Source organism: Haliaeetus leucocephalus, unplaced genomic scaffold, assembly GCF_000737465.1.
Source record: "Haliaeetus leucocephalus isolate CR32 unplaced genomic scaffold, Haliaeetus_leucocephalus-4.0 Scaffold752, whole genome shotgun sequence".
Lineage (NCBI taxonomy): Eukaryota > Metazoa > Chordata > Aves > Accipitriformes > Accipitridae > Haliaeetus > Haliaeetus leucocephalus.
In genome coordinates, this window is record NW_010973188.1 from 3,143,372 (window position 1) to 3,165,425 (window position 22,054).

At 38.7% G+C, this 22,054-nt stretch overlaps 1 protein-coding gene across 1 annotated transcript in view; it reads right to left on the reverse strand.

Moving 5' to 3' along the window:
- Nucleotides 1–22,054, reverse strand: part of LTBP1 (latent transforming growth factor beta binding protein 1) — a 204,793-nt gene that overhangs the window by 171,160 nt on the left and 11,579 nt on the right. Inside the window, exon 2 of the mRNA XM_010581212.1 lies at nt 18,791–19,079. Coding sequence (XP_010579514.1) covers nt 18,791–19,047 — 257 coding nt within the window. The 5' untranslated portion in view covers nt 19,048–19,079. The remainder of the gene's footprint in view (nt 1–18,790; nt 19,080–22,054) is intronic.

Genomic DNA, 22,054 nt, shown 5'->3' on the forward strand with positions numbered 1-22,054 from the left:
ACATCATACTATAGGGTAAAATTTGGGCTGCACTTGCACTTCCAGCCATAGCTATTTTTCCTGCCTATTGATCACTTGAGTTAACTATAGCTCCTATGAATGCCAAAACTTTTTGTATGAAACTGACACACAGAGAACTACATGCAAACTGCAATCGTTTCATTTTACTAAATTCTAAATCAATTTAGAAAAAAATTACAATAAATATAGTGCACAACAATTACAATTGATGTAAACTATACGGGATAGGATTTTCTTGTTTTGGTTTGGTTTTTCCGCCCAATAACATACAAGGGATGGGAGGAAGAGAAGCAGGAAACAACAGAAAAGCCAAGAGTTGACACTTGAATTTTATAATAGAGGCACATATTACTACTTCAATTCTCTGTAACAAGTTTGACAATTAAAATTATGTATTTTCAGAAGACAAAAACTGTAATTTATAGTTTAACTGAATCTAAACCTAATTATTTACCTGAGTTACATTACAACAGTCAAATCCAGCTACGGCTCCTCATAAAATACATTTAAGGGTACAGCTGAATAAGTAGTTCTGAAAGCTTGTGCCAAGCATGCTAAAAGTCTCTAAAAATAAGTCTCTTCTAGCAAGCACTATCATGTTAAGAAGCTAAAGATTTTAAAAACACATGCATACTGTTTTCTTTACAGTTAGGAAAGTTTTCAAACTATTTTCAATTACTGTAACTGCATTTTATACACTGTACCAGGAGGATGTTGAATCAGAATAACTACTACTTGCGATATGAGTCACAGGTATTTTAAACCTTTGTGAATACTATCAAGAGACACAAACTTAGTAAAGCCACACCAGGTTCAATATGTCAAGCAACTTGACAACTATTATGCACAGAGCTTATAATAATCTACCCCTCTCAGCATCAAAAAGGAACTTTGACTTTGAACTGTGCTTGTAGGAAGAGAAACATTTAACAAGAATTTTCTACCTACAAGGGTACAGTCACCACTGACTGAATAGAAAGAAATGTGTGGCAATCGCCAGCTTTTATTGCCTCTTTGGTTTCATTCTTTTAGGCTGGAGGAATCTCCACCTCTCCCTTTCCCTTTAAAGAGTAAATAACAGACTATTCAAGTATTTTTTTTAAATGCCATAATCTAAGTAAAACGGTAGTGTGTAACCGTTCGTGTTAGAGGTGCATTGTCTACAGCACAATCTAACAAACTGAAAGTTATGCCTACTAAACTCTGCACCTCTAAGCCCAGGTACACAACTCCTGTAGCATTCAGGACATGTTTTGTAACATACACTGAGAAGAATCTTTTGGCTTAAAAGACTAAAGCTGAAACTTGGCACACTTGGTCTTGCTTCAAGAAGGAAACTTTCTTTTCCCAGACTTGAAAAGGAGCAGATTTTAACGTTTCCAACTTGGAAGAGAAAAAAAATATTCTATTTATGATCACATAACTTAAAAAAAAAACCAACAAAACAAAAAAACCCAAAAAAAACCCAACAAAAAACCCACCACATAAAGCCAAGCAAACAGCAGCTTTATGTTTTAAAACTCTAGCATATCTTAATGACGATGAATATTTTGCCCATTTAAAGAAAATTAAGTTACTTGAAAATGTTGTAGAGTGCCCATGAAGCATGACATTTTCAAGAAGGGAGCAGAGCCAATGAAAGCAAAGAATGCTCATTTTAAATTGAGAATCATCTGCTAGTTTCCATAGCTACTTTTTAAACAATTGGAAGCTCTATCGTTTCTTAGAACGACCTTGTTTACTATGAATAACTTTAAAAAGGCAGTCGGCAGAAAAAGCTACTTCAAAGCATTTACAAAAAAGTACAATAATTAACAGTGGCTGCTGTTTTAAACTTTTTAATGAGACAAATAGGTAGCGTTAAAATGCAAACAAACAGCAGATAATACATTTACCTTTTTCATAATAGTATTGCTAATAATACAGTGTAAGCCTTAGATACCTCAACCAAGATTCCAATCTTGCCATGTGAAACACTTCAAAAATACACAGCAAGGCAGAAATTATAGTGCAAGGATCATACAGGCCAAATACACACAGCAAGCAGTAGGAATGAAAGAAGAGGAGCTCCAAGAGAGGAACAGACTTCCCAAAGTGAAAATTTGTCACCAGACCTCCCCCAGGTAATTTTTATAACTAATTTGTTTCATTTTCAACAAGGACAATGCAATACAAGTAAATATCAACTAAGCAGACAGGAGCTATAACATCTCATGCTGGTATGCATAAACTACGCATCATGTAGAAAAAGCAGCTGCAGTTCATGTTACATGACAACACATGATAACATGACAACATCCCGCTACCCTGTACAGAGCAACCTAGATAGATGGTGTGTAAGTTAAAGGCACTCTAGGTCTCCATCCATACTTTCCAAGCCTTGCTAGATCTTACCCTTGGATAAAGTTAAAGCACTTGTTACAGAAGAGTGTTTACATAGTGTTTACACAGTTACGCTCTTTCACTTCAAATTCCACCAGAGAATCCAGTAGGCTGCAGACTAACCTCTATGACCTCTCTGAAAAGAGCTTTGCCATAAAGCATGCAAACATTTCAGGAAAAACTACATTCGTAACAGTGAGCCCAGTACCTTCCATGCACGTGGTTGAAGGACTCCACATGCAGGTGGAGTTAAAAGCACTAATAGCATAGCACTCAAGAAGAAACAGCAATGTCCACACAAAACAGTTCTCCAAAGATGTGTTATGTACTAAAGGCAAAATGGCAGGAAGACTATGAAAAAAGTGCCTGTGTCCTCTTCCTTTAAGACCTTGATCAGCCAAAGCAGCCAGAAGTAAAACCTCCTCCACCCCCAAAAATGGCATCCCAGATATAGAATTAGGAAACTATGAAGAATGTGTGTCTCCCTTCTCCAATGGGAACGTGAAAAAGGTGTGAAATGCCATCCCTCCAAACAGACTAACTATTATAGAAAGGACTGACAGACTGACTATTCTGGAATCACCCCCGAGTTACCTCCTTACCAAGAACACGGCACACAGAATTAGCAGTTCCCCTCTAGTCTTTCAATAATAGCAGAATTTGGCAATGAATGGGGGGAAAGGAGGGGAAAAATGGAGAAAAAAAAAAACACTGAATTTATACACCTCTTTTTCCTTTTACAACCTCATTCTCTTCAGTCTTCATCACCTGCATTCCCACTAGAAATGTTCCGAGTGTAGAGCTGTGGACAACATCTCTTTCTAATCTCACTTCCAGAAGCACATCAAAAGACAATCCATTTTAGGAATTCACTGGATTTCTAAATAGCCCATCAAAAAAAAAAAAAAAATTATAGATACAGCCCTCCAGGGTACAACAGAAAGAAAATACTTCAGGATGCAAAACATACTTTGCAGTCAAAAGCCGCTGGAATAGTGAAAGGGGGGATCAAGGGGGAGTTGGCTTCTTGTTAAGGATCTGCATGTGTGCAACAGCTGGAATTCCCAAACAGGCATTATATAACAACAACAAAAGCTGCTCAAAGCAGTAAGGAGGCATAGCTGGGACTGCGGTGGCCAGTGGTTGTGCTCCACTTTAGAGCTTCAAGGTTCTAGTGCAGGAAGCAAGAGAGACACCAGAGCTTTTGCTCCAGTAAATAAATACATAAATATTTTTCTGCTTCACCATAATTACTAATTTGACAGTGGTATCAATTCTACAACCATCTTTGTCCACCATGCAGAAACCAGAAAAGAATCCATATCAAAGTAGTAATTAAGATCAAAGTATTCAGCAATTGCACAGGGTTTACATCTGATTGCTATGTTTTCCAGAAGCATATAGAGGCTATAAAATGTAATAAGGTCTAAGGAAAGAGCTCTCCCAGTGTAAAACCCATACAGAGGTAAGTAAGTCTAACTTCCAGCTTCCCAAAATAGGCACATTCTAAAAGTACTTTAAAAAGTAAAGCTAAAGGGATTCTAGAGTCAGATATGGCCATCCAGAGGTGATCACTGAAGATGATTACCAGAGTATTAACTTTGCTTGAAGGTGATATGGGAGTGTGGTTCAGAAAGTAGCTGAGCAGCATTCCTGGGGGGATGTGGAATCACAGTGAGACCTTTTAAAAAAAATTGTAAATGTATTAAGATTGTAAATTTTCTAACTTTGAAGCTGATGTAAAGACAGGAGTACTGCCTACAGCCTGTAAGTTTAGATCTTGGTTGACTGTTTCCTGTACCACAACTTTAGACTAATTCTTAAGAACTTAAGATTCTTTGTGTTATAAAAATATTTTGGAATCATTTATATTATATAGATGCATTTACTTTTTCTGTGTTATCATGACCTTAGCTATTGAAAGAACAAGAGGCAATAGTTTTAAAGTGAAAAAAGGATGTAGGAAGAAATTTTTATGAGGGTGGTGAGGCACTGGGACAGGTTGTCCAAAGAAGTTGTAGATGCCCCACCCCTGGAGGAGTTCAAGGCCAGGTTGGATGGGGCTTTGAGCAACCTGGTCTAGTGGAAGGTGTCCCTGGCCATGGCAGGGGGGTTGGACTAGATGGTCTTTAAAGGTCCCTTCCAACCCAAACCACTCTGTGATACTGTGAAAGTGCCAAATGATAGCGCATTTGTCTCATGCTCTAAAACTTGACACCTTTTGCTAAGTTTGCACTAACAAGATGCCAGAGAGGTCGACAGTTTCAGTGCATAGCTCAGGAAACGGTATAAATGCAGGGGACTTCAAACTGGTCAGAAACTGGAACAGAAGCAGCTCTATGGAAGACACAACTCCATTTAAATCTTAATGGAACTAGGTTGATGGCACTTATAAATATCATAGGAGAATTTTTAAATTGGAGACTGGGAAAGAAAGTATACAGCTCTGAATGATGCAGTCACGCTTTTAGTGAAATCAGCGCACTCAAGTCTAGAACAAAGAAAAAGTTCGTAACGCTTAAACAGGTAACAGTGAGAAACAGAACTGTGCTTTTTAAACTGTATGCTTTTTAACAGAGGAGGCAACCAAATCATAAGTATCTGTGCTTCTACATGAAACATTACAAGTTCAAGAAATAGAATGGAGAAGAATGAATGACCAGCTTTCTACAGATTTATTAGGAAGGAATCTTTCATACCTTGGGAAAAGGAAAACTAATGGGAGGATTGGGAAAAAGTCCATGGAATATCCTGGATATGAAACAGACCACCTGGTGGAGGAGTGATGCTACTTCTCAGAGTAGCCTCTCAAATTAGATCAGCAAATTAACCATATCAATCACTAACAGAACATCTCTGTGAACTGTAATTTAAATGCAAAGTAGAGGAAACACAGCATTAGGACTATATTACTAGCTGCCTAAGATGGTGACAGCTACCATATCACTGAAGCTACAAAGATGGGAAACAACAGTAATATGAAATTTCAATTCCCCCAAACAACAGCAAAACAAAATTTGTAGATGTGATTAACATCATATTCATGGATCAGCTCATCAGGAACGCAGAAGAAAAGAATAAAATCTTGTGTTGGCCTAACCTGTGTACAGGATCCAATTCAAATGTTACCACTGAAGAGATGCTGCAAGAGTGAGCAAAACTTGCTTAAGAGTTAACATCCTTGAAGGGGGAACAAAAGTCAAAGATCTGCTACAGCGGTTCATAGTTTCAAAACAGGAGAATGAACATAAAATGGAAGCTAGTTGAAAAAAGTTAATGAACTGAAAAACTCTCCAAAAGTCTTTAGACCCAATTAAGCAATGTATTAAAGAAACACACAGAGAAGAAAAGGCCAAAGAAGAAAATCTCAACTAATTCTTCCCATCTGTGTTCGTCATGAAGGAGCTTAGAAAGGTTCCTATGCCTTTCTCAATGAGGGATTCTCAGGATCTGTTTCAAATTGAAGGACAGAGAAAGTGACAGAAGAGACAGTCAACACCAAGAGGTCATTAGACCAGATAATTCTCATCCAAAACTTCTAAAACTTAAGCAAGATTTTACCTGCCTACTATATAGTACTCTGGGCATGACAGAACCCAATGGAGAAGAATATAGTAACTTTCGTCAATCAAAAAAAAAAAAAAAATTTAGATGGGGTTTAACTTGCCTTACCATTGGTGTGGAACATGTTTTTGGTAAGTTTGTTACAATCCATTCACACTGTGAGCTCTTGGAGACTGACCGGGATCTTGACCAAGCTGTTTTATCTTTCAGTGTAATGAAGGTTGCCTGTGTTGGCTTCCTAACATAGCTAAGTCATGGCTGAATGACAGGGGATGGGGTGGCAGACTCTCCTACACACATTTGGTTGATCCTTCCATCACACTAAAGATACGATTAGTAGAGAAAGTTGTACAACTGTATAGCCAAGCAACAATTTCCCTGATCCTACTCCAACACTGCCCACCCTTTTCTTGCACCAAATGCTTTACTCAGGCAAGCAGTGTTACATAGCCGCATAAAACCATAAGACAACTGGCTGTTGCCACCACACAGGTTAGCTTCCTCTTCCTGTCTGGAATAAGCTCTGGTTGGCTTGAGATACCAGTTGGCTCCCTATAATTTTAGTCTCTGTATCAAAAAGAGATTCTATTTCTGAGAAGCCTTTTTCTATCAAAGATACTAATGAAAACACTCAACATCCTGTGGCGCCTGTTTGCGAGACCTTCACTTCACTAGATGATAGCTCAAGTGTGGATAAAACGAGCTGTTCATGCAAAGGTAGGCTGCGTCATCTCAGGAACATCAATAATCCAAAGTGTAGGACACAGCAGCTGAATCTCATGAATGTCTTGCATGGTGGTACAATGGTGATACTTTATATTTTCAAAATTCTTTCCAAGATATCTCTGCTTTTCTGGTGGATGTAAGTCAATATACTGCTGAGAATTCACTACATATGCACAGTACTTGACATGGCCAGATGCTATCTAGCTCCAGTCCATGAAAGGAGTCTCTGCCGAACTCTCAACATAAGTAAACTGGACACTTGCAGCCCTAAAGATTTCAACAAAAACAGGTGTGGTAAAAAATCACAAACGTTCACATCCAAAAGGTCTTACAAACAAGTCGTAACAACAGACTGGACTTTGTCCACCAAAACATCAAAGGCTTCCATCAAGGCAGTTTGCCATAACTATCTGCCCAAGTCTCATACTACTATGAACTAAAAGGATCTATCAAATGACTAGCCTATTTTGTAATAAATTCACGTTATTCTACCTTTCATGCCACACTTAAGTAAGGCCATGGTCTTTAGACCCAGGTCTGTTACAACCCAATTAACAGCAAGAACACTCAATTCAACAGAGGTAGCTACAAATTATCTGTTAGCCTATGGACTAGCACTGAAGCGTGCACCAGCACTATTCAAAAGGTCGCCAGGACTAAGACTGATATCATTGTCATCAAAAAATCATCTCCACATTCTCCGCCAACACAAATGATCCCAGTCCTGAGGGAGACCAGCCATTTCAACTAAACAGTGACTTCAGCTCCTGCAGCCCGATGACTACATTCCCCTAGAATGATGAATGGAGGTGTTCTTGAGGGCTGACTCAATGCCTGGCAGCACAAAGAGATGAGTAACTACCTTTGAACCAGTTTTTGTTCTAGCACACATACATCGATAGCACTGCCAAACACTACAGAAGTGAGAAGAGCTGCAGTATCAGAATCTTAAAACACTGCTCTTAACAACAGTTGATGCCGAAGATCCTTTATGTATGCCTAGTGCTGCTGCAGCAATTAAGTTAACCATGCCCTCAACTGACAGCTTAGAACCGCATCACTGGTCCCAAAAATGCTTCTGACCTTCATTAGGAATAGTGAGGACACAAAGCCTAAGCAGTAAAAATGCAAACTCCTATGCAGCCTCTATTTATACAAGGAGACCCCTGTGCAGAATGCCCTGCGATAGTGAGAAAAAAAATGTTAATTACTGTTTAGAATTTCTAGGATGACATAATTAAATAGCTATCTATATTAATATGTTTAAGTTGGGATTAAGAAGATCCAAGACATTGATCTTCCTCAGAACAATTATTATAAAGTGCGTGCAGTACAGAGTGAGAGAGAATGAGGGGGGTGTAATTTTTTTTTAATCCAGAACAAATTTTTTAAAAACTTTAATAGCAAAGGAAGAAGAACTCTAACTCACTCACTATGAGGAAACTCAATGAAGAATTAACTTGGTTAACAGGTAAAAATATGTTCTGGAGAACAGCTGAGAGGAACTGCACAGGAGAAGAGATGCTGTGCCCCCTGTATCCTTGGTACAGATATAGAGGTGGCTGCTAATTCATTGGATGTCAGGTGATTTGGTCTAGGCAAGAAGTCTGAGCAGAGAAGGGGTATTAACAGTCACCCACAACAGAAAGTACCTAAGGACAAGCACTCAAGCATTGCCCTCTTAACAAGCCCTTAGTTTTAGCTAGGCAATGTGCTGCTGCTTTACCGTCCCCATGCCTGACCCTACACATCAGCAGAGCAGGCTGGGTTTGTGAGGAGAACTATACCAAGACTAGCTATTCATGGGGGGGATGGGGGGGCAGGGCAGGAACAGACAGACTGGGACACAGGTTGGGACACAACACAACAGGAGAAAGGCAAAATAAACATTCTGGTTTTCCTTTTCAGTTATTTGTTACAGAGCTAGACGTCCAAGTCCCATTTTGGGAAAATGTGTTAAAAGATGGTGTTGTGGCCCCTTGCCCCCCAGCTGTATTGTGCTCCATGATAGAAGTTGACCAGGAGGATCTCAAATAATTTGGGATTGACTGTGACTGCAACTCATATGGTTTTGTGTATTAGTAATCTACTGCTGAAGCCATCAGAGAATACAACTGAGCTCACGTGTATTGATTTGTGTCCTTCTGTCCTTTGAAGAAGAGGGGCTTCACTTCAGCATTCAATAGAAAGACAATTATACACAATGAACAAAGTAGGTAGTTCAAAGAAATGTGCTGCCAATAAATGACATATTCCAGTGAATTCAAACCACCCTTTTCAAAATTCTGGCATTCTGCAATATGAAGATAAACCCTAAGTAGAAGGAAAAGCAAAGCTTGCCACCTACTGCCCAATGGCATAATAGTATGTACTACTATTGTCTATCTCCTTTTAACAGACTATCTTGCCTTTGAAATTCTGACGCAGAACATATAGAATTGCATCTTCAGTTGCCTTTTTAATAAAATAGAAAACACAAAGCCAATGCACAGAATACCCAAAAGCAGTCTTTTCTTTTAAACCAATTTTAAACTGCTTATAAAATCTCTGACAAGCCTGAAACATCATTTATCAAAGCATCCAAACTGACAAAGAATTCCTTTTAATATCCTCCAGTGGTGCTGTGGGCTTTAATAAAGTCTGTCCTCAGCTGCATGATAAGTTTTCTGTATAGACAGTACTTTAAATCAAAAAAAAAATATTATAACAGATAAAGCCTATCAGAAAAGATATATTTTCTTCCTGTACACATGTCTGGAGGAGATATTTTTAAAGCTATAAACTGCATTAGTAACAAGACACAGCTGTAATGAAGGCTGGTTTATTGCAAATACTTCCTTTGCCCTGGAAGTTCCATGTCTCAACAGCCAAAACGATGCTTCCTTTTGTTTTCAAGCACAGAGAAATTCTCTTCAATAATTACAATGCTTCAGTGAGCTATTAGTCTGGAGGTATTTATTTTCCTAATATATCACATATAAAGAGTCCTTTCTGAATAACCGTAGGTCCTTTGCTTACTGTAGGAAATTGCTTAACTCAAAGTAGTCATGATTCAATTGCCTACATAACTTCTGAGCACACTAGCAGACTTATCTTCACATACAACACTACCTATGCTAGACACTTCAAATTAGCCAACAGTCCACCTTCTGGTCCTCCAACACCTACCTCTAAGGCCCTATGAGATAATTCAGGGAAAATTTGCTATAGAGGGAAATCAACAAGGATTTACCGCAGAGTCCCACTAATAGACTACTGGCTGGTTACAAGGTCTCAATCAATATTTGAACATTAACACCAGGAGAAGATCCCACTTTCTCCAACTGCCTAGTGTTCTTCACCATTTATACTCATGTCTTAAATCCAATCATTAAAAAAAAATCTCTCTCACCAGATACTGACGAACAGTAACACCCAAACTTCAATGTAAGATGACATGAGTAATAAACCTCTTTCGTTGTGGTTAGATTAGCAACTGATTACACATTGTGTAAAACAACAGTTTTTGGATTCCTGGGAGGAATTTATCAAAGTACAAGGATACATGTCACATATAACCTTTATGGAGCTTAGGTAAAGTGGAAACTGTTTCTCAGTAGAAAAAAGTCTGCTTCTCAGTGAAGTATTCAGACTCTAGCACTGATGAAGGAAATAAGTTTACTAGAGAAGAAGTATGTCTCTTGGGGTTCCTAAATCATGAGCAGAACAGGCTATTCATAGATGAGAAATCAATGAGGCATTTGTAATTAACCAGACAGGCCCAATCCTGAAAATAGGTCTGCCTTTGTCTAAGGCCAGCCCACATTACTCTCTGAATTAAGATTCTTGAACCATCTAGTTATCTGCTACACTAACAAAATGCTAAGATTGAGTAAATCCCCTAAAGAAGGGTTCTTTGTGTCTTTGTTATTTATTTAATAAGGTTATTAAGAATGAATTCTCAATATAGACTAGAAGTGTTAAGACAACACCAAAAGTTATACTAATAACCAAGACATATGGATCAGCTAATAGTTGCAGCTAATTTTATTTTAAAGGGCCAAAGATCAAATATTAAGGAAGATTACTGATACAAGGACCAAAGGCAGACTCATCTGCAAATGTAGTAAGCCTTTTCTCCAAGTTCAATATACCTAAAACAGAGGAAAACATCACCAGTTCAGTGATCATTTGATCATTACAACACTAAACAAAACCACAGATTTTTCTAAAGACAGAATGTTGTTAAATCATATTTCTATACCTGAAATCAGAAATAAACGCTATTCTCACTTTGCTTTTCTTCCTTTGGAAGTTAAAGGTACAGATGTATTTTGACAATAGAAATTAGTTTTCCAAATCAACCTACTGAGGTCTATTCCCACAGCTCTAAGGGGGGGGATGAAAATGACATGAAAATGATTCCCATTAGCTTATTGACCATACATGCTCCAAGGGAAATGGCTACTCACAATGTTGTTTTTATTTCAGCCACATCCTATAAAAACCACTGTTGCACAGGAACTAACTTTAAACTGAGTGGGTTACTTTTACCTGTTTCGGTAAAAAGTCTCAGTCAAGTATAAAATTGTTGCATAGTTGCTTTGGTATCGCAAACATTTGCTAATAGAGCAACCTTTTAAAAAAGTAAATGTTCTGAATGCCTAGAAAGACCTTCTGCCACATGACAACAATGTTATGTCAAACCAAATTAGCAACACAAATGCTCCTCCCTAAAAGTGAAAACACACTGTCATACTATCCGTGAAAAGCTGTGCTCCTTCAGTCCCCAGCAACCCATGGCAAAGACGACAAGTTCTTCCGATTGTTTCCCAACATCTCCTGAAATAATTCCTTGATGATAAATGGTAAAAGTTTCAATAGTAGTACAATTTTAAAAAAAAAACTGGAAAAGCCACATTGGAAGAGAATGTACCAGTTCTTAACACAGTAAGTAATAACACTGAAAATTCCTCATTAAAGGCCTCGCTACACACCCCCATGCAATCACTGAATGGCCAGGCACACGGGTTTTTTAAGCTAGAAAAAAAAACATTTTACAAACACTATGGTTTGGAACAGTGGCTTACAGTCCTCTTTTCAACTAAGCTGAAGACACCATTATAGTTTTAGAAGTAATTTACTTTCCTGAAAAGCAGTGCCTCAAAAGCAAAGGCAATGATTTCTACACACATAGAGTATGCCTAAATCGTTATGTCTCTATTTTGCTGTTATTAACATACATTAGCATGAACATATTCCAGTACTACTCAAAGAAAATAACTTGATGACAAGTCAATTAAAAAGATGAATTTACCTTGTGGAGTGTGTTCAACTTGCTGGGGTTGTGGGAGGGGAGGCTACACTGACATTCTCAAAAGGAATGTGCCTTACAGGACAATACGGATAACTGACCAGCATAAGCGTTTTCCAAGTCAATTAAGAAGAAATCAGTAACCTGAGGGATAATAGGGTATACTACAGCTCCTTACAGCAGGTCTCTTGTTAAAAGCATTGTGCAAAGGCACCTCAGAATCCACCCCAAATAGTTCACAAGAGAAAATTAACTTTCTTGATTCTCCCTGGAGCCACCTTGCATTAGCAAACCTGTAAGAAGTACACCATGAGTTCATTTTCATGTTAGAAGCCTATACTGAAGGGATACAGTCATCAGCTTAATGCTACAGACAGGCTGCCAGTTTTCACCTCTCTGACACAAACCAGTGGGCTCAAGAAGTGCTGGAAAAACCTCACCTCTGACCACTGGAGTTAAATTTTGAAGTCTGAGAAGCAGTAACACCCTAATGTTGCAAAGCACATGGTGCTCATACAAGCTCACAGGATTTAGACATTCTTTTCTTAGAATTAATCAAACAGCCATGGCACTGGGCTCTAGGAGAGTAGAACCCAATAGCCCATGACTTAACAGACAAAAGCTTTGAAGCCCAAGGTAATGGCCTATGGTGGTATCTTAACAGCAGAGTCATGGCTCACTCAAGGATTTGTTCAGACCCCTCTATACGCTCAATATAGTCAGGTACACACTTAGGTGTATCAGCCATGAGCACACATACACACATGTGCCTAAGAACACAGATTAAACACCAAGTTGCACCAAGAACAGGAAACATCAGATTTAAGAATATTAATACAGCATATTTTGCCTAGAATAAAAAAATATTAATTTTCTAAGATATCACAATTATTCAGTTGCTTCCAGCTCCAGCTCCCCTGTTGTAGCCCAAGAGAAGAGATGGTCTCTCCTCCTGAAGAAAGAAGGCAGTGTATCATACAAGTTCCTGGCTTTGAAGGGAAAGAGTATCACCAAGAGAGAATGAAAACAACTGAACTACAACTTTCAGAAGAGGTCATCATGGACTTTCTAGTTTTAACTTGGATTAAAGTTTTTTTGTTTTGTTTGCTTGGGTTTTGTTTGACTTCTGTGATAAGGTGACTAGCTCAGTGCATGAAAGGAGCATGATAAATCTTTTTAACCTGGACTTCAGCAAGGTGTCTGACACAGTTGTCTCCTTATGTAAAAATCAGTAAAATATGGATAAGTGGATTATAAAGTGGGTTCAAAAACTGCCTGGCTGAATAGGTGGTATTCAGTGATACAAATCCAACTTACAGGAGGTTAAGTGGGTAACTATATGTTTTCCTCAGAGATCGATACTGGGAGCAATATTGTTCAACAATTTTATTAATGACCCAGAGAAAAGGTAAAAATGCCATTTCAGCAACTATACAGACAATTCTGATTTGGAGGAGTGGTTGTTATACTGGAGACCTAAGGGATTTTGACAGGCTGGATAAAAGGGCTCACAATGTTAAAAGGCAAACACAAAGTCCTGTATCTGAGATAGAGCAACTCTGTGCAACAACGCAGGTTTGGTGCTGAAATGGCTGGAAAGCAGCCCTGCAAAAAGCGATCTGGGGGTCCTGGCAGACAAGCTGAACATGAGTCAGCAGCGCACTCCCACATGAAGAATGCCAATCGTATATTGGGCTGCATTAGCAACAGCATAGCCAAGCAGGTCAAGGGAATGATTATTGCCTCTATCTGGCACTTGTGAGACTGCATGCCGAGTCCCATGTCTAGTTATGAGCTCCCCAAATCAAGAAAGATACTGACACAGTGGAGCGAGCCTAGCAGAGGGCCAGCAAGACTGTCAGGGACTGGAGCATGTAGCATATGGGGAGAGATTGAGGTAGATGAGTTTGTTCAGCTCTAAGAAAAGGCAGCTCAAGAGGATGATATTGCAATCTACAAATGCCTCTTGAGAATATATAGAGAAGACTGAGCCAGAAGACTGAGCCAGACTTCTTGGAGACATACAGCGAAAAGACAAAGGGTAACAATCAATGTGCAACAATGGAAATTTCAACTACATAAGGAGAATTTTTTTTTTCCTGAGGGTGGTCAAACACTGCAACAGGAGACCAGAGATATTGTGAAATCTCCAACCTTGCAGCCTTGAAAATGTTCAAGGCTCATCTGCACAAAACCCCGAGCAACCTCTTACAGGTGATCCCACTTTAAGCAGTGGGATGGACCAGATGGCCTCTACTTCCAACCTAAGTTTTCCTATGCTTCTAACACCAACATTATCCCAAAGTCCTTGCTTTGCTTCAAAATGTTTTGGGTTTTGGGGGGTTTTGTTGGCTTTTTTGTTGGGTTTTTTGGAGTTTGTTTGTTGTTTTTTTTTTTTTCAAAAAGGAAAGGTCTTTTTTGAACAGAAGCTCAATGTTCTTCAAGAGCTTCCATAAAGTATTTTGAAACAGACCTTACAGTTAAGTTCAACTGCAGGGCTCTTCAAACTAAAAAGTATTTAAGTTTCACTTGCTCTGTACATCTTTAGTACCAAAATCTATCATAATGGTGATGAAAATGGATGTCCTCCAGAAATATTTACTCTCACACTAGCTATTAAGCTTCAAAAAACATTTCTCTAGTCTTTTTTTAGACCATCACCTGGTCAGTCATCACATAAACCAGTCTTAGAACCACAGGTTCTAAAAAATAAATTACATACAGTCAAAGATACAAAAAAGTACTAGTATGCAAGACAGGAAATAGCTAAAAGAGCAGTCTCTTAAAGTTTGCAGTAAACCTCAGCTAAGAGTTCGTACAACACAAAGTCAATAATCTCTACAGATTATTTTACATATATATGTAAATATATGACTTACAATTGTAGATTTTCTAAAGAATATATTCCATTTTCAGTTACGACTGTCCTACACTGCTGATTTCAGTGGGATCACAACAGCATGCCCAATTCTTCTCCAGTCATTTTTTTTTTTTCAATATAAATTCACACTAATCTCACATTAATTAGTAAAAATTGGGGAAATATTGGAAAAAATACTACATCCTTGAACACAAGGAAAAAACAGTTTTAAGACACAGGTTGATAAGTTCACTATAATTAGCAGGTGATATGCTTGCCTGTAATAGCATGGGACTAGACCCAGTGATCCAGGAATACAGTTTTGGAGGGGATCTCTTTGGAAACATTTCTAGGTGCATCAGACACACCAGTAAGTCAAAATCTGTCACCTGAAGTCTGTGCATCCACCTCTTCTTTGATGGGCTTTGCTTTACCCAATGAAAAAGCAAATTTTCAAGCTTCATCAACAACTGCCTCCAAAAGAGGCTGAAGGAGCAATGCTGTGTCACTTCAGTGTATTATTGAGCTCCAGCTGGTTGATGCTGTACTCCTTCTGGTGACCATTTCCAAAACTGTACTAGAACGTTCCCTTTAAAAAAAAGTGTGTATTTTCTACTCCCACAGCTGGTAAATGCAGAAAATCAAGTTGTTGGAGCCATACTGTTGCCAACAAGTGAGAGAATGAGATGTGAAAGGGACACCTGGAGTTACTGGAGAGCTATCACAGGAATTCAGGACCACAAAGCACGTCTGTTATTGAGATCAGAATTCCCAATAGGTTCCAATAAGAAGCAGATTTTTGTTACCGAGACACCACTTGTTTTCATTTACAGCCATCAACATCTTCTGCTAACACTCTTCCAAGATGAGACCTTGTACCTGATGGTATCCGTCTTCAGCCCAGGGCTATGACAGACTTTGCTAGTGCTAAGTGCCTGTGTTCTAAATCCAGGAAATTTATCTCTCTCCAGGTTTCCTTCTGTTCAGCACCATATTCTTCAAAAAAGGTCTCTGGGAATAAATAAATTAATTCCCTGCTTCCCTAAATATCATTGCCACCATGATCCTAAGAAAACATGTGAGAACACATCTTGATGACTGAAGTTGGAAAAGTTGCATTCATATACAAAACAGAAAAAATTGACAGAGGATGTCAAAACAGAACCACAGCAGAGACAAGCCTCTCTAGGAGCTTATTTTGGTGTTTCAGGTTGGGTTCTGCCCTCTCACCAGTCCTTGACAGCTCTGCATAGCAGCAGTAGGATCAGCATACCAACCACACTGACAATGGATGATTCCACTCCTGCCGTAGCCTTCCCTGTGTTTCTAGGAGTGGGAACAGAAAAAAGCCATTCCAAAAATATCTGGGCAGCCTCACACAACATACTTCACAAGACAGTCAAAGAGGAACTGAAGCAAGAACGAGCCCATTTGCTCTTCGCCAATGGTAGAGACCTGACCTCAGAAGGATCTGTAAATTGTTCTAATAGTCTACACAAGAACTACTGCTAGCATTCATTTCAACAGTTGTATCTAAACATCCACTTTCTTCTGCTGCACTTTATACGACTGCTTTGGTTTGTAAAACAGCCCATTTCCTCTCCATCTCCCACTCCTATGTCTGGCTCCTGCCAAGGTTGTAGGCTGGCTTTCTCATGACTCCAAAGACTAAGTTTTTCCATTTTCCCACCCTATTATTAAGCTGGCTGAAATAGATTTATCTTCATGTGATCTCAAAGACTAATAGTCCTACCTGCCTGAACAGGTCCCTTTACATCTAGGAGAAAATCCTTAGGTTGAGAAGGGTCACATGAACAACAAAGCCTACCTGGATTAACACTGCCTATGGGAGTGTGCAGAGGCACTTTGGACAGCAGATAACAGGTTTTGTTAATCTGAAGTTGCTTCCTCTACATCTGCGATGTTGTCTCATGCAAGCAGGAACAGAGATTTTAGTGAAGCATGACATGCTGTAGGTACCCTCTAGAAACACTTTGAGCATCACAGCCTGGCAACTATCACAGTAGCATAGAATAATATCAGTTTATCATCTTCTCTTTTCACACAAGAGGAAGCCTTTGTCTCAGGATTCTGCTTTTCCAGGAATAATGGAAAAGAAGTCTTCTCTAAAGGCAGCCACAAGCCTTCTCTGCACAGTTTCAGAGTGCTTGGAAGACGACAGATTTTTTTTTCAGGCAAGAACAAACTGCATTCTCTTCTTTCTTTTTCTTTTCTTTTTTTGAAGTATATTTTACTACCCGATTTGGACAACTGGCCTTTATCACAACAGGAAGAACAATTCCTTGACAATGCTTGTGTATGGAGGGAGGAAGAAAAAGACACACAGTACACTCTACAGGAATCAGTACCGATAAGCCAGGATTTGTCTGGCCTCTCTGTACTGATTTGCTGTACCACACTTTGTGGGGCTAAGCAGACAAGCCAGGTGCTGAGGATTAGCAGTCCTGCTGGTCTGGATGGGAGGGAGCAGAAAAAGGCCTGCTGATTTTACTGGTAATTTCCTCTTCATATTAGTCACTTAAATAACCCTTGCTTCACTGTTAGGAATGAAACTGGGCTCAGAATACTATAAAGTATTAAAATTGGGTAGAAATTTCTCTGTCCTTGAAGACTGTGGATGTATATGTTCCTAAAGCCCACTGTGCCCCATCTTCTACCTTTCCCAAAGAACATACAGGCTTAGGGTTTGGAACTCCAAGGGAACTCAGCTAAGTTCCTCTTCCTATTACACAAGACATGTATGAACCCGGTTTTACTTGTGGCTCCACTGTTAGATGAACTAGGACAACAGTAAAACAGTAAAAGGAATTGGAATGGTTTAGGAAGAAAGAAGCTGATAAAGAGGCTACCAGACAACATCAAACATCATTGGCAGTGCCCAGTGATGTCTATTCTCAGATGCAGCTTTGGAGAGGGGTGGCAGGATGTACTTTGTTGCCAGAAGCATATAACTACTCTGGTGCAGCCTCCTATAATCACACACCACCCTTCCGGGTTTGTTTTTATAGTTTTGGGCACGGAAAAACACAGTTTATTTCCCAGTCCTGCTTATCTTGCTCTGGAGGCTAGAAGTGAGATGGGCTACACCCTGATTACAGCTATCCAAAAGCAACACCTGTTACAGGACAGAAAGACCTTTTTGTCACTGACTTCACCTGAAACCAGAAGGACAGTAGTTGCTGCACACAGCTAAAACTGTCCACATTCAACTTGATTGCCACCCTCCTGTGCACCTCCCTTCCCCTGTATCAAATGCAGCCCTGAAGTTAAGGTCAGACACATCAATAAAAACATTATAGTTATAGAAATTTCAGACTCACTTGAAGTATTTAAACTAATGAATGTAATATCAAAGTCTGGCTAAATCACCAGCTACTGAAGAGGCAGAGACGAAATTCTCCAAAAAGAGGGGAATTTCCTTGCTACCTATGACAGGCAGATACAATCCTGAACCTCAAATGCAAGAAAGCAGAAGTATCACTTGTTGTAGAGCCATACACATTTATTTTAAAAAAGAAAATATAATGCAAATGGAAGAAAGAAACCAGAACACAACACAAGCAGCAAATCTTCCTCTCCTCAGTTATGTAATGCATTGAAATTCCATGCCAGAATCTGTTTGAGGCTAAACTCAAAAAGTGAGTAGTGTAAATTAATAATAACTCCTCTGAAATTAGTACAGCACTGTCAGTCTAAGGAAAATAAAGTTGACTGATATTACGGGATATTCAGTTCAGATGAGGAGGTCTGGCTCATAAGCAATAGAAGTTTAAAAATCCACTGAAGTCTGACAGTTAAAATAAAAAGCTCTTAAAAAAATATATCTGTGAAAGTTTCCGAGTACGATTATTTGAAAACACTTGCAAGGAACAATGTTTTATAAATCTAACGTACTGGTCTTTGAAAGCAAAGAAAACACTTACTGTGGTTGCATTTGCTGAGGTAACCCAACAGGAGGCTTCTGCTTGATGGTGAATGCCATCTGAGTCATAGGACCAACTTTCGGTGGGACCTGCATCTTCTGAGAGAAGGTCTGCTGGGCAGCCTGCTGGGGTATGGGCCACAGGGGAACAACAGGGCTCCGGCCTCCAGTGGAAGATGCATCTTGCATGACTGTATCCTCACAGGAATTACCTTTTGTTCCTGGTTTACACACACAAAGCTGAGGTCGCAGGCACATCCCTCCATTTTGGCATGGTGGTGCACAGTTAGCTAAGAAAAGACATTTTAAAAAGTACCTGTGAAACAAAGCATGAAGGAAAATGCAAACCCTCCCCACAATAAAAAAGGTGTTAATTACTAATGTTAATTGGAGTAGGAGAGAGCAACATTGCTAAGCTCCACAAAAGACAGTATATAAGTTGGTATAGCTTTTACTGCTTTCCTACATAACACATGCACAACATTTGAACAACTTCAAAAAGTAAAATGCTGGTGAGCTAAAAAACAGGAAATGCACAAGTTCAATCAAGAAATACAGTGTTATTTCAAATCTTCCTGTTAGCGGCCTTTTATACTCGCCTTCCTTCCCTGCATCCTCCCTCCCCATACTTTAACAACCAAACTGCATCCAATGAAACAATATTATGCAGATTATAGAATTTTACTACTGATCCAGGCTTGGATTCATTCTATTATTATTTAAAATCACAGATCCTCCACAGGTGCCTAGAAGGAATCCTTACAGTCACGTTATAGATGACCGAAATGATGCAAAGAAGCATTAAGTGATTCAACCCTTCCCCCTCTAAAGCCCAAATGAAATTCCCTCTGAAAACACCACCATAGTAACATATCAAAGGAGACACATAACTGCTGCTACGAAGACACAGCTACACCTAGGGGTTGCACTCTTTGAAGAAGCAGACAGGTGCTTGTGATTATCCTAAACTAGCTTCTATACATTCTTTGTGAAAAGGGATCAGATTCTTCAAAAGACAATTCACTTTGATACCTGCCTTCAGACAGGATTAATTACATTGTTTGTGTTGCTCTATCCACAGACTATAGAAGGAGTCTGAATAATCAGCCTAGACTCAACACCCAGCTTGTAGACCTAGTTAACACAGGATCAACTCCATTCTGAATAAGCAAGAAACTTAGAGAAGCAGCAAATCCCACAACAAAAAAAAAAAAGGCGCAAAAGTTGTTGCTGATCATATGTATACATAACACTGCAAAGGTATGCCTAATTTGAGGATTTATTTTGGGTGCTTAAACTTACAATGCTATTGTATTTAGAGAATGTTAAAATAACACAAAAATGGCAAAACAAATTAATTCTCTTTTCCAGAGGATACAATTTAATAGTAAAATACAATTCTAATTAAAATAGCTATCAAAATAATTTTTCATTAGTCCCATTAGAGAAGAATCACAATGAAGAATTTATAAGAAGAATCACTGCTGACCTACTTTGCTCCTTCAAACTAAGCATATTTTTAATATTGTTAAATATCTTTTAACATAGACAAAATTATATGCCAGATCATAAAGTCTACAGGTTTTACTAAAATAGGTAAGATCGTATCTTAAACCATAACGTGTGATTCCGCACCATATTCAGGTATATCCAGTTGCACAATTACTTTGGTTTTAAAAAAAAGTCAGCCCACAGCCCTGTTCCAAATAAATTGGAGTACTTGGCACTTCAATTGAGTTTTAATACATACATTTATATACAAAAATAAAGTAAAACCACAAGCATGCATATGAAATAACTTATTAGGATGGGACTGTGTTAATTAGGAGGACTAGTCTTCAACTGATAATACCATCTGATACAGATGCATCATGTATACCACCTGTACATGACACCAGAATTGCAAAGATCAAATTACGAACAGTAAAAATTTGCTTATATGCACATGACAAATTAATTATATCTTTGGAAAATAGATTCAGGAGCCTTAAATTGTAATTAAGTTTCATTGGCTTCGGAGATACTGAGAGACCAGAACAGTAACCCACCATCCAGGTCATCTGTAGAAAATGTGCAAAGATCACAGTGAAACAGTTTGAGCACAGCTGGGAGTGCTTTAGGAAAGTACCACATAAAAATTTCGGGGGTGGTGGGGTGGAATCAGGATTTTCAAGAGTCCCATTTTTACAACATTAAAGCACAATCATACTGAACATATATTTCTGGAGATTTATGGACATGCATCTATATTAACCTCCAGGCTTCTCAACAAGTTATTTAAAAAACACAAATCGAAGTAAGCTAACAAGACCACCCCAAGAGTCAATGTAACAAAACAGCCACTCTGCTAGGACACTGATCATTGTGTATCTCCTAACTCTCAGAAGTGAAATAACAATTTATACACACACAAAAGACAACCCTGAGAAAACTGCAACTCTTTTTCTCCTGTTGTTAAGAACCAAAGCTGTGCTTCAGAAGCCTAAGAAAACTTAAGTTTCCACTTATCAAAGTGAACCTAATAAGGTCGCAATGAGTTTGGACCTATGCAGCTGAAAATTGAACCCTTTTTGAAATGACCTTTTTTACCCAGACTTGAAGATTCTTACTTCATTGACAGCAATGTAAACCCTGAAAGTTTCTCAGCTTTACATACACATAGAGCATACAAAGCTCTGCGGGACAAACTGCATTACTCTAGCTGGCCTTATAACAAAACAAGCATCAGCAGATCCAGCAACTGTGTTACAAAAGACCCAGTTTGTCTCAAATCATGTGAGCAGTGACAACAGGTTAAAAAACTGATCCATTAGATCTTCACAGCAATGCATGCTTTGATTGAAGTTCTTCATTAATGTTGTGTAATAGAAGATCACAAACTAGGATAAAAGATCACATTTTTAGGAAAGAATTAAAATGAATGTTTTAACTGACATAATATGGCAGTTTAGTTTTAAAAATATTCAAGACAGCTGCATCATGCCAAATGTATGACCTAATTATTTTGTGTGAAGACAACAATAATGGCACTTCTAACTGAAAACACCATTATTTTCCATAAAGCTAAGATTCCAAAAACTGGATTGTGGAAGTATTAAGTTTAACGGGCCAATATACTCCCACTAAAGGCAATATAGACTTGGTCCTATTCAATTCACAGAGGTCATAACTGCAAATTCAAAATGGAGCTTGGCAAAGACGCAAGTAACAAGACTAGGCTTAGTGGGTCAGATCAAAGATCCACTTAGTCCAGTCTCCTCTCTCC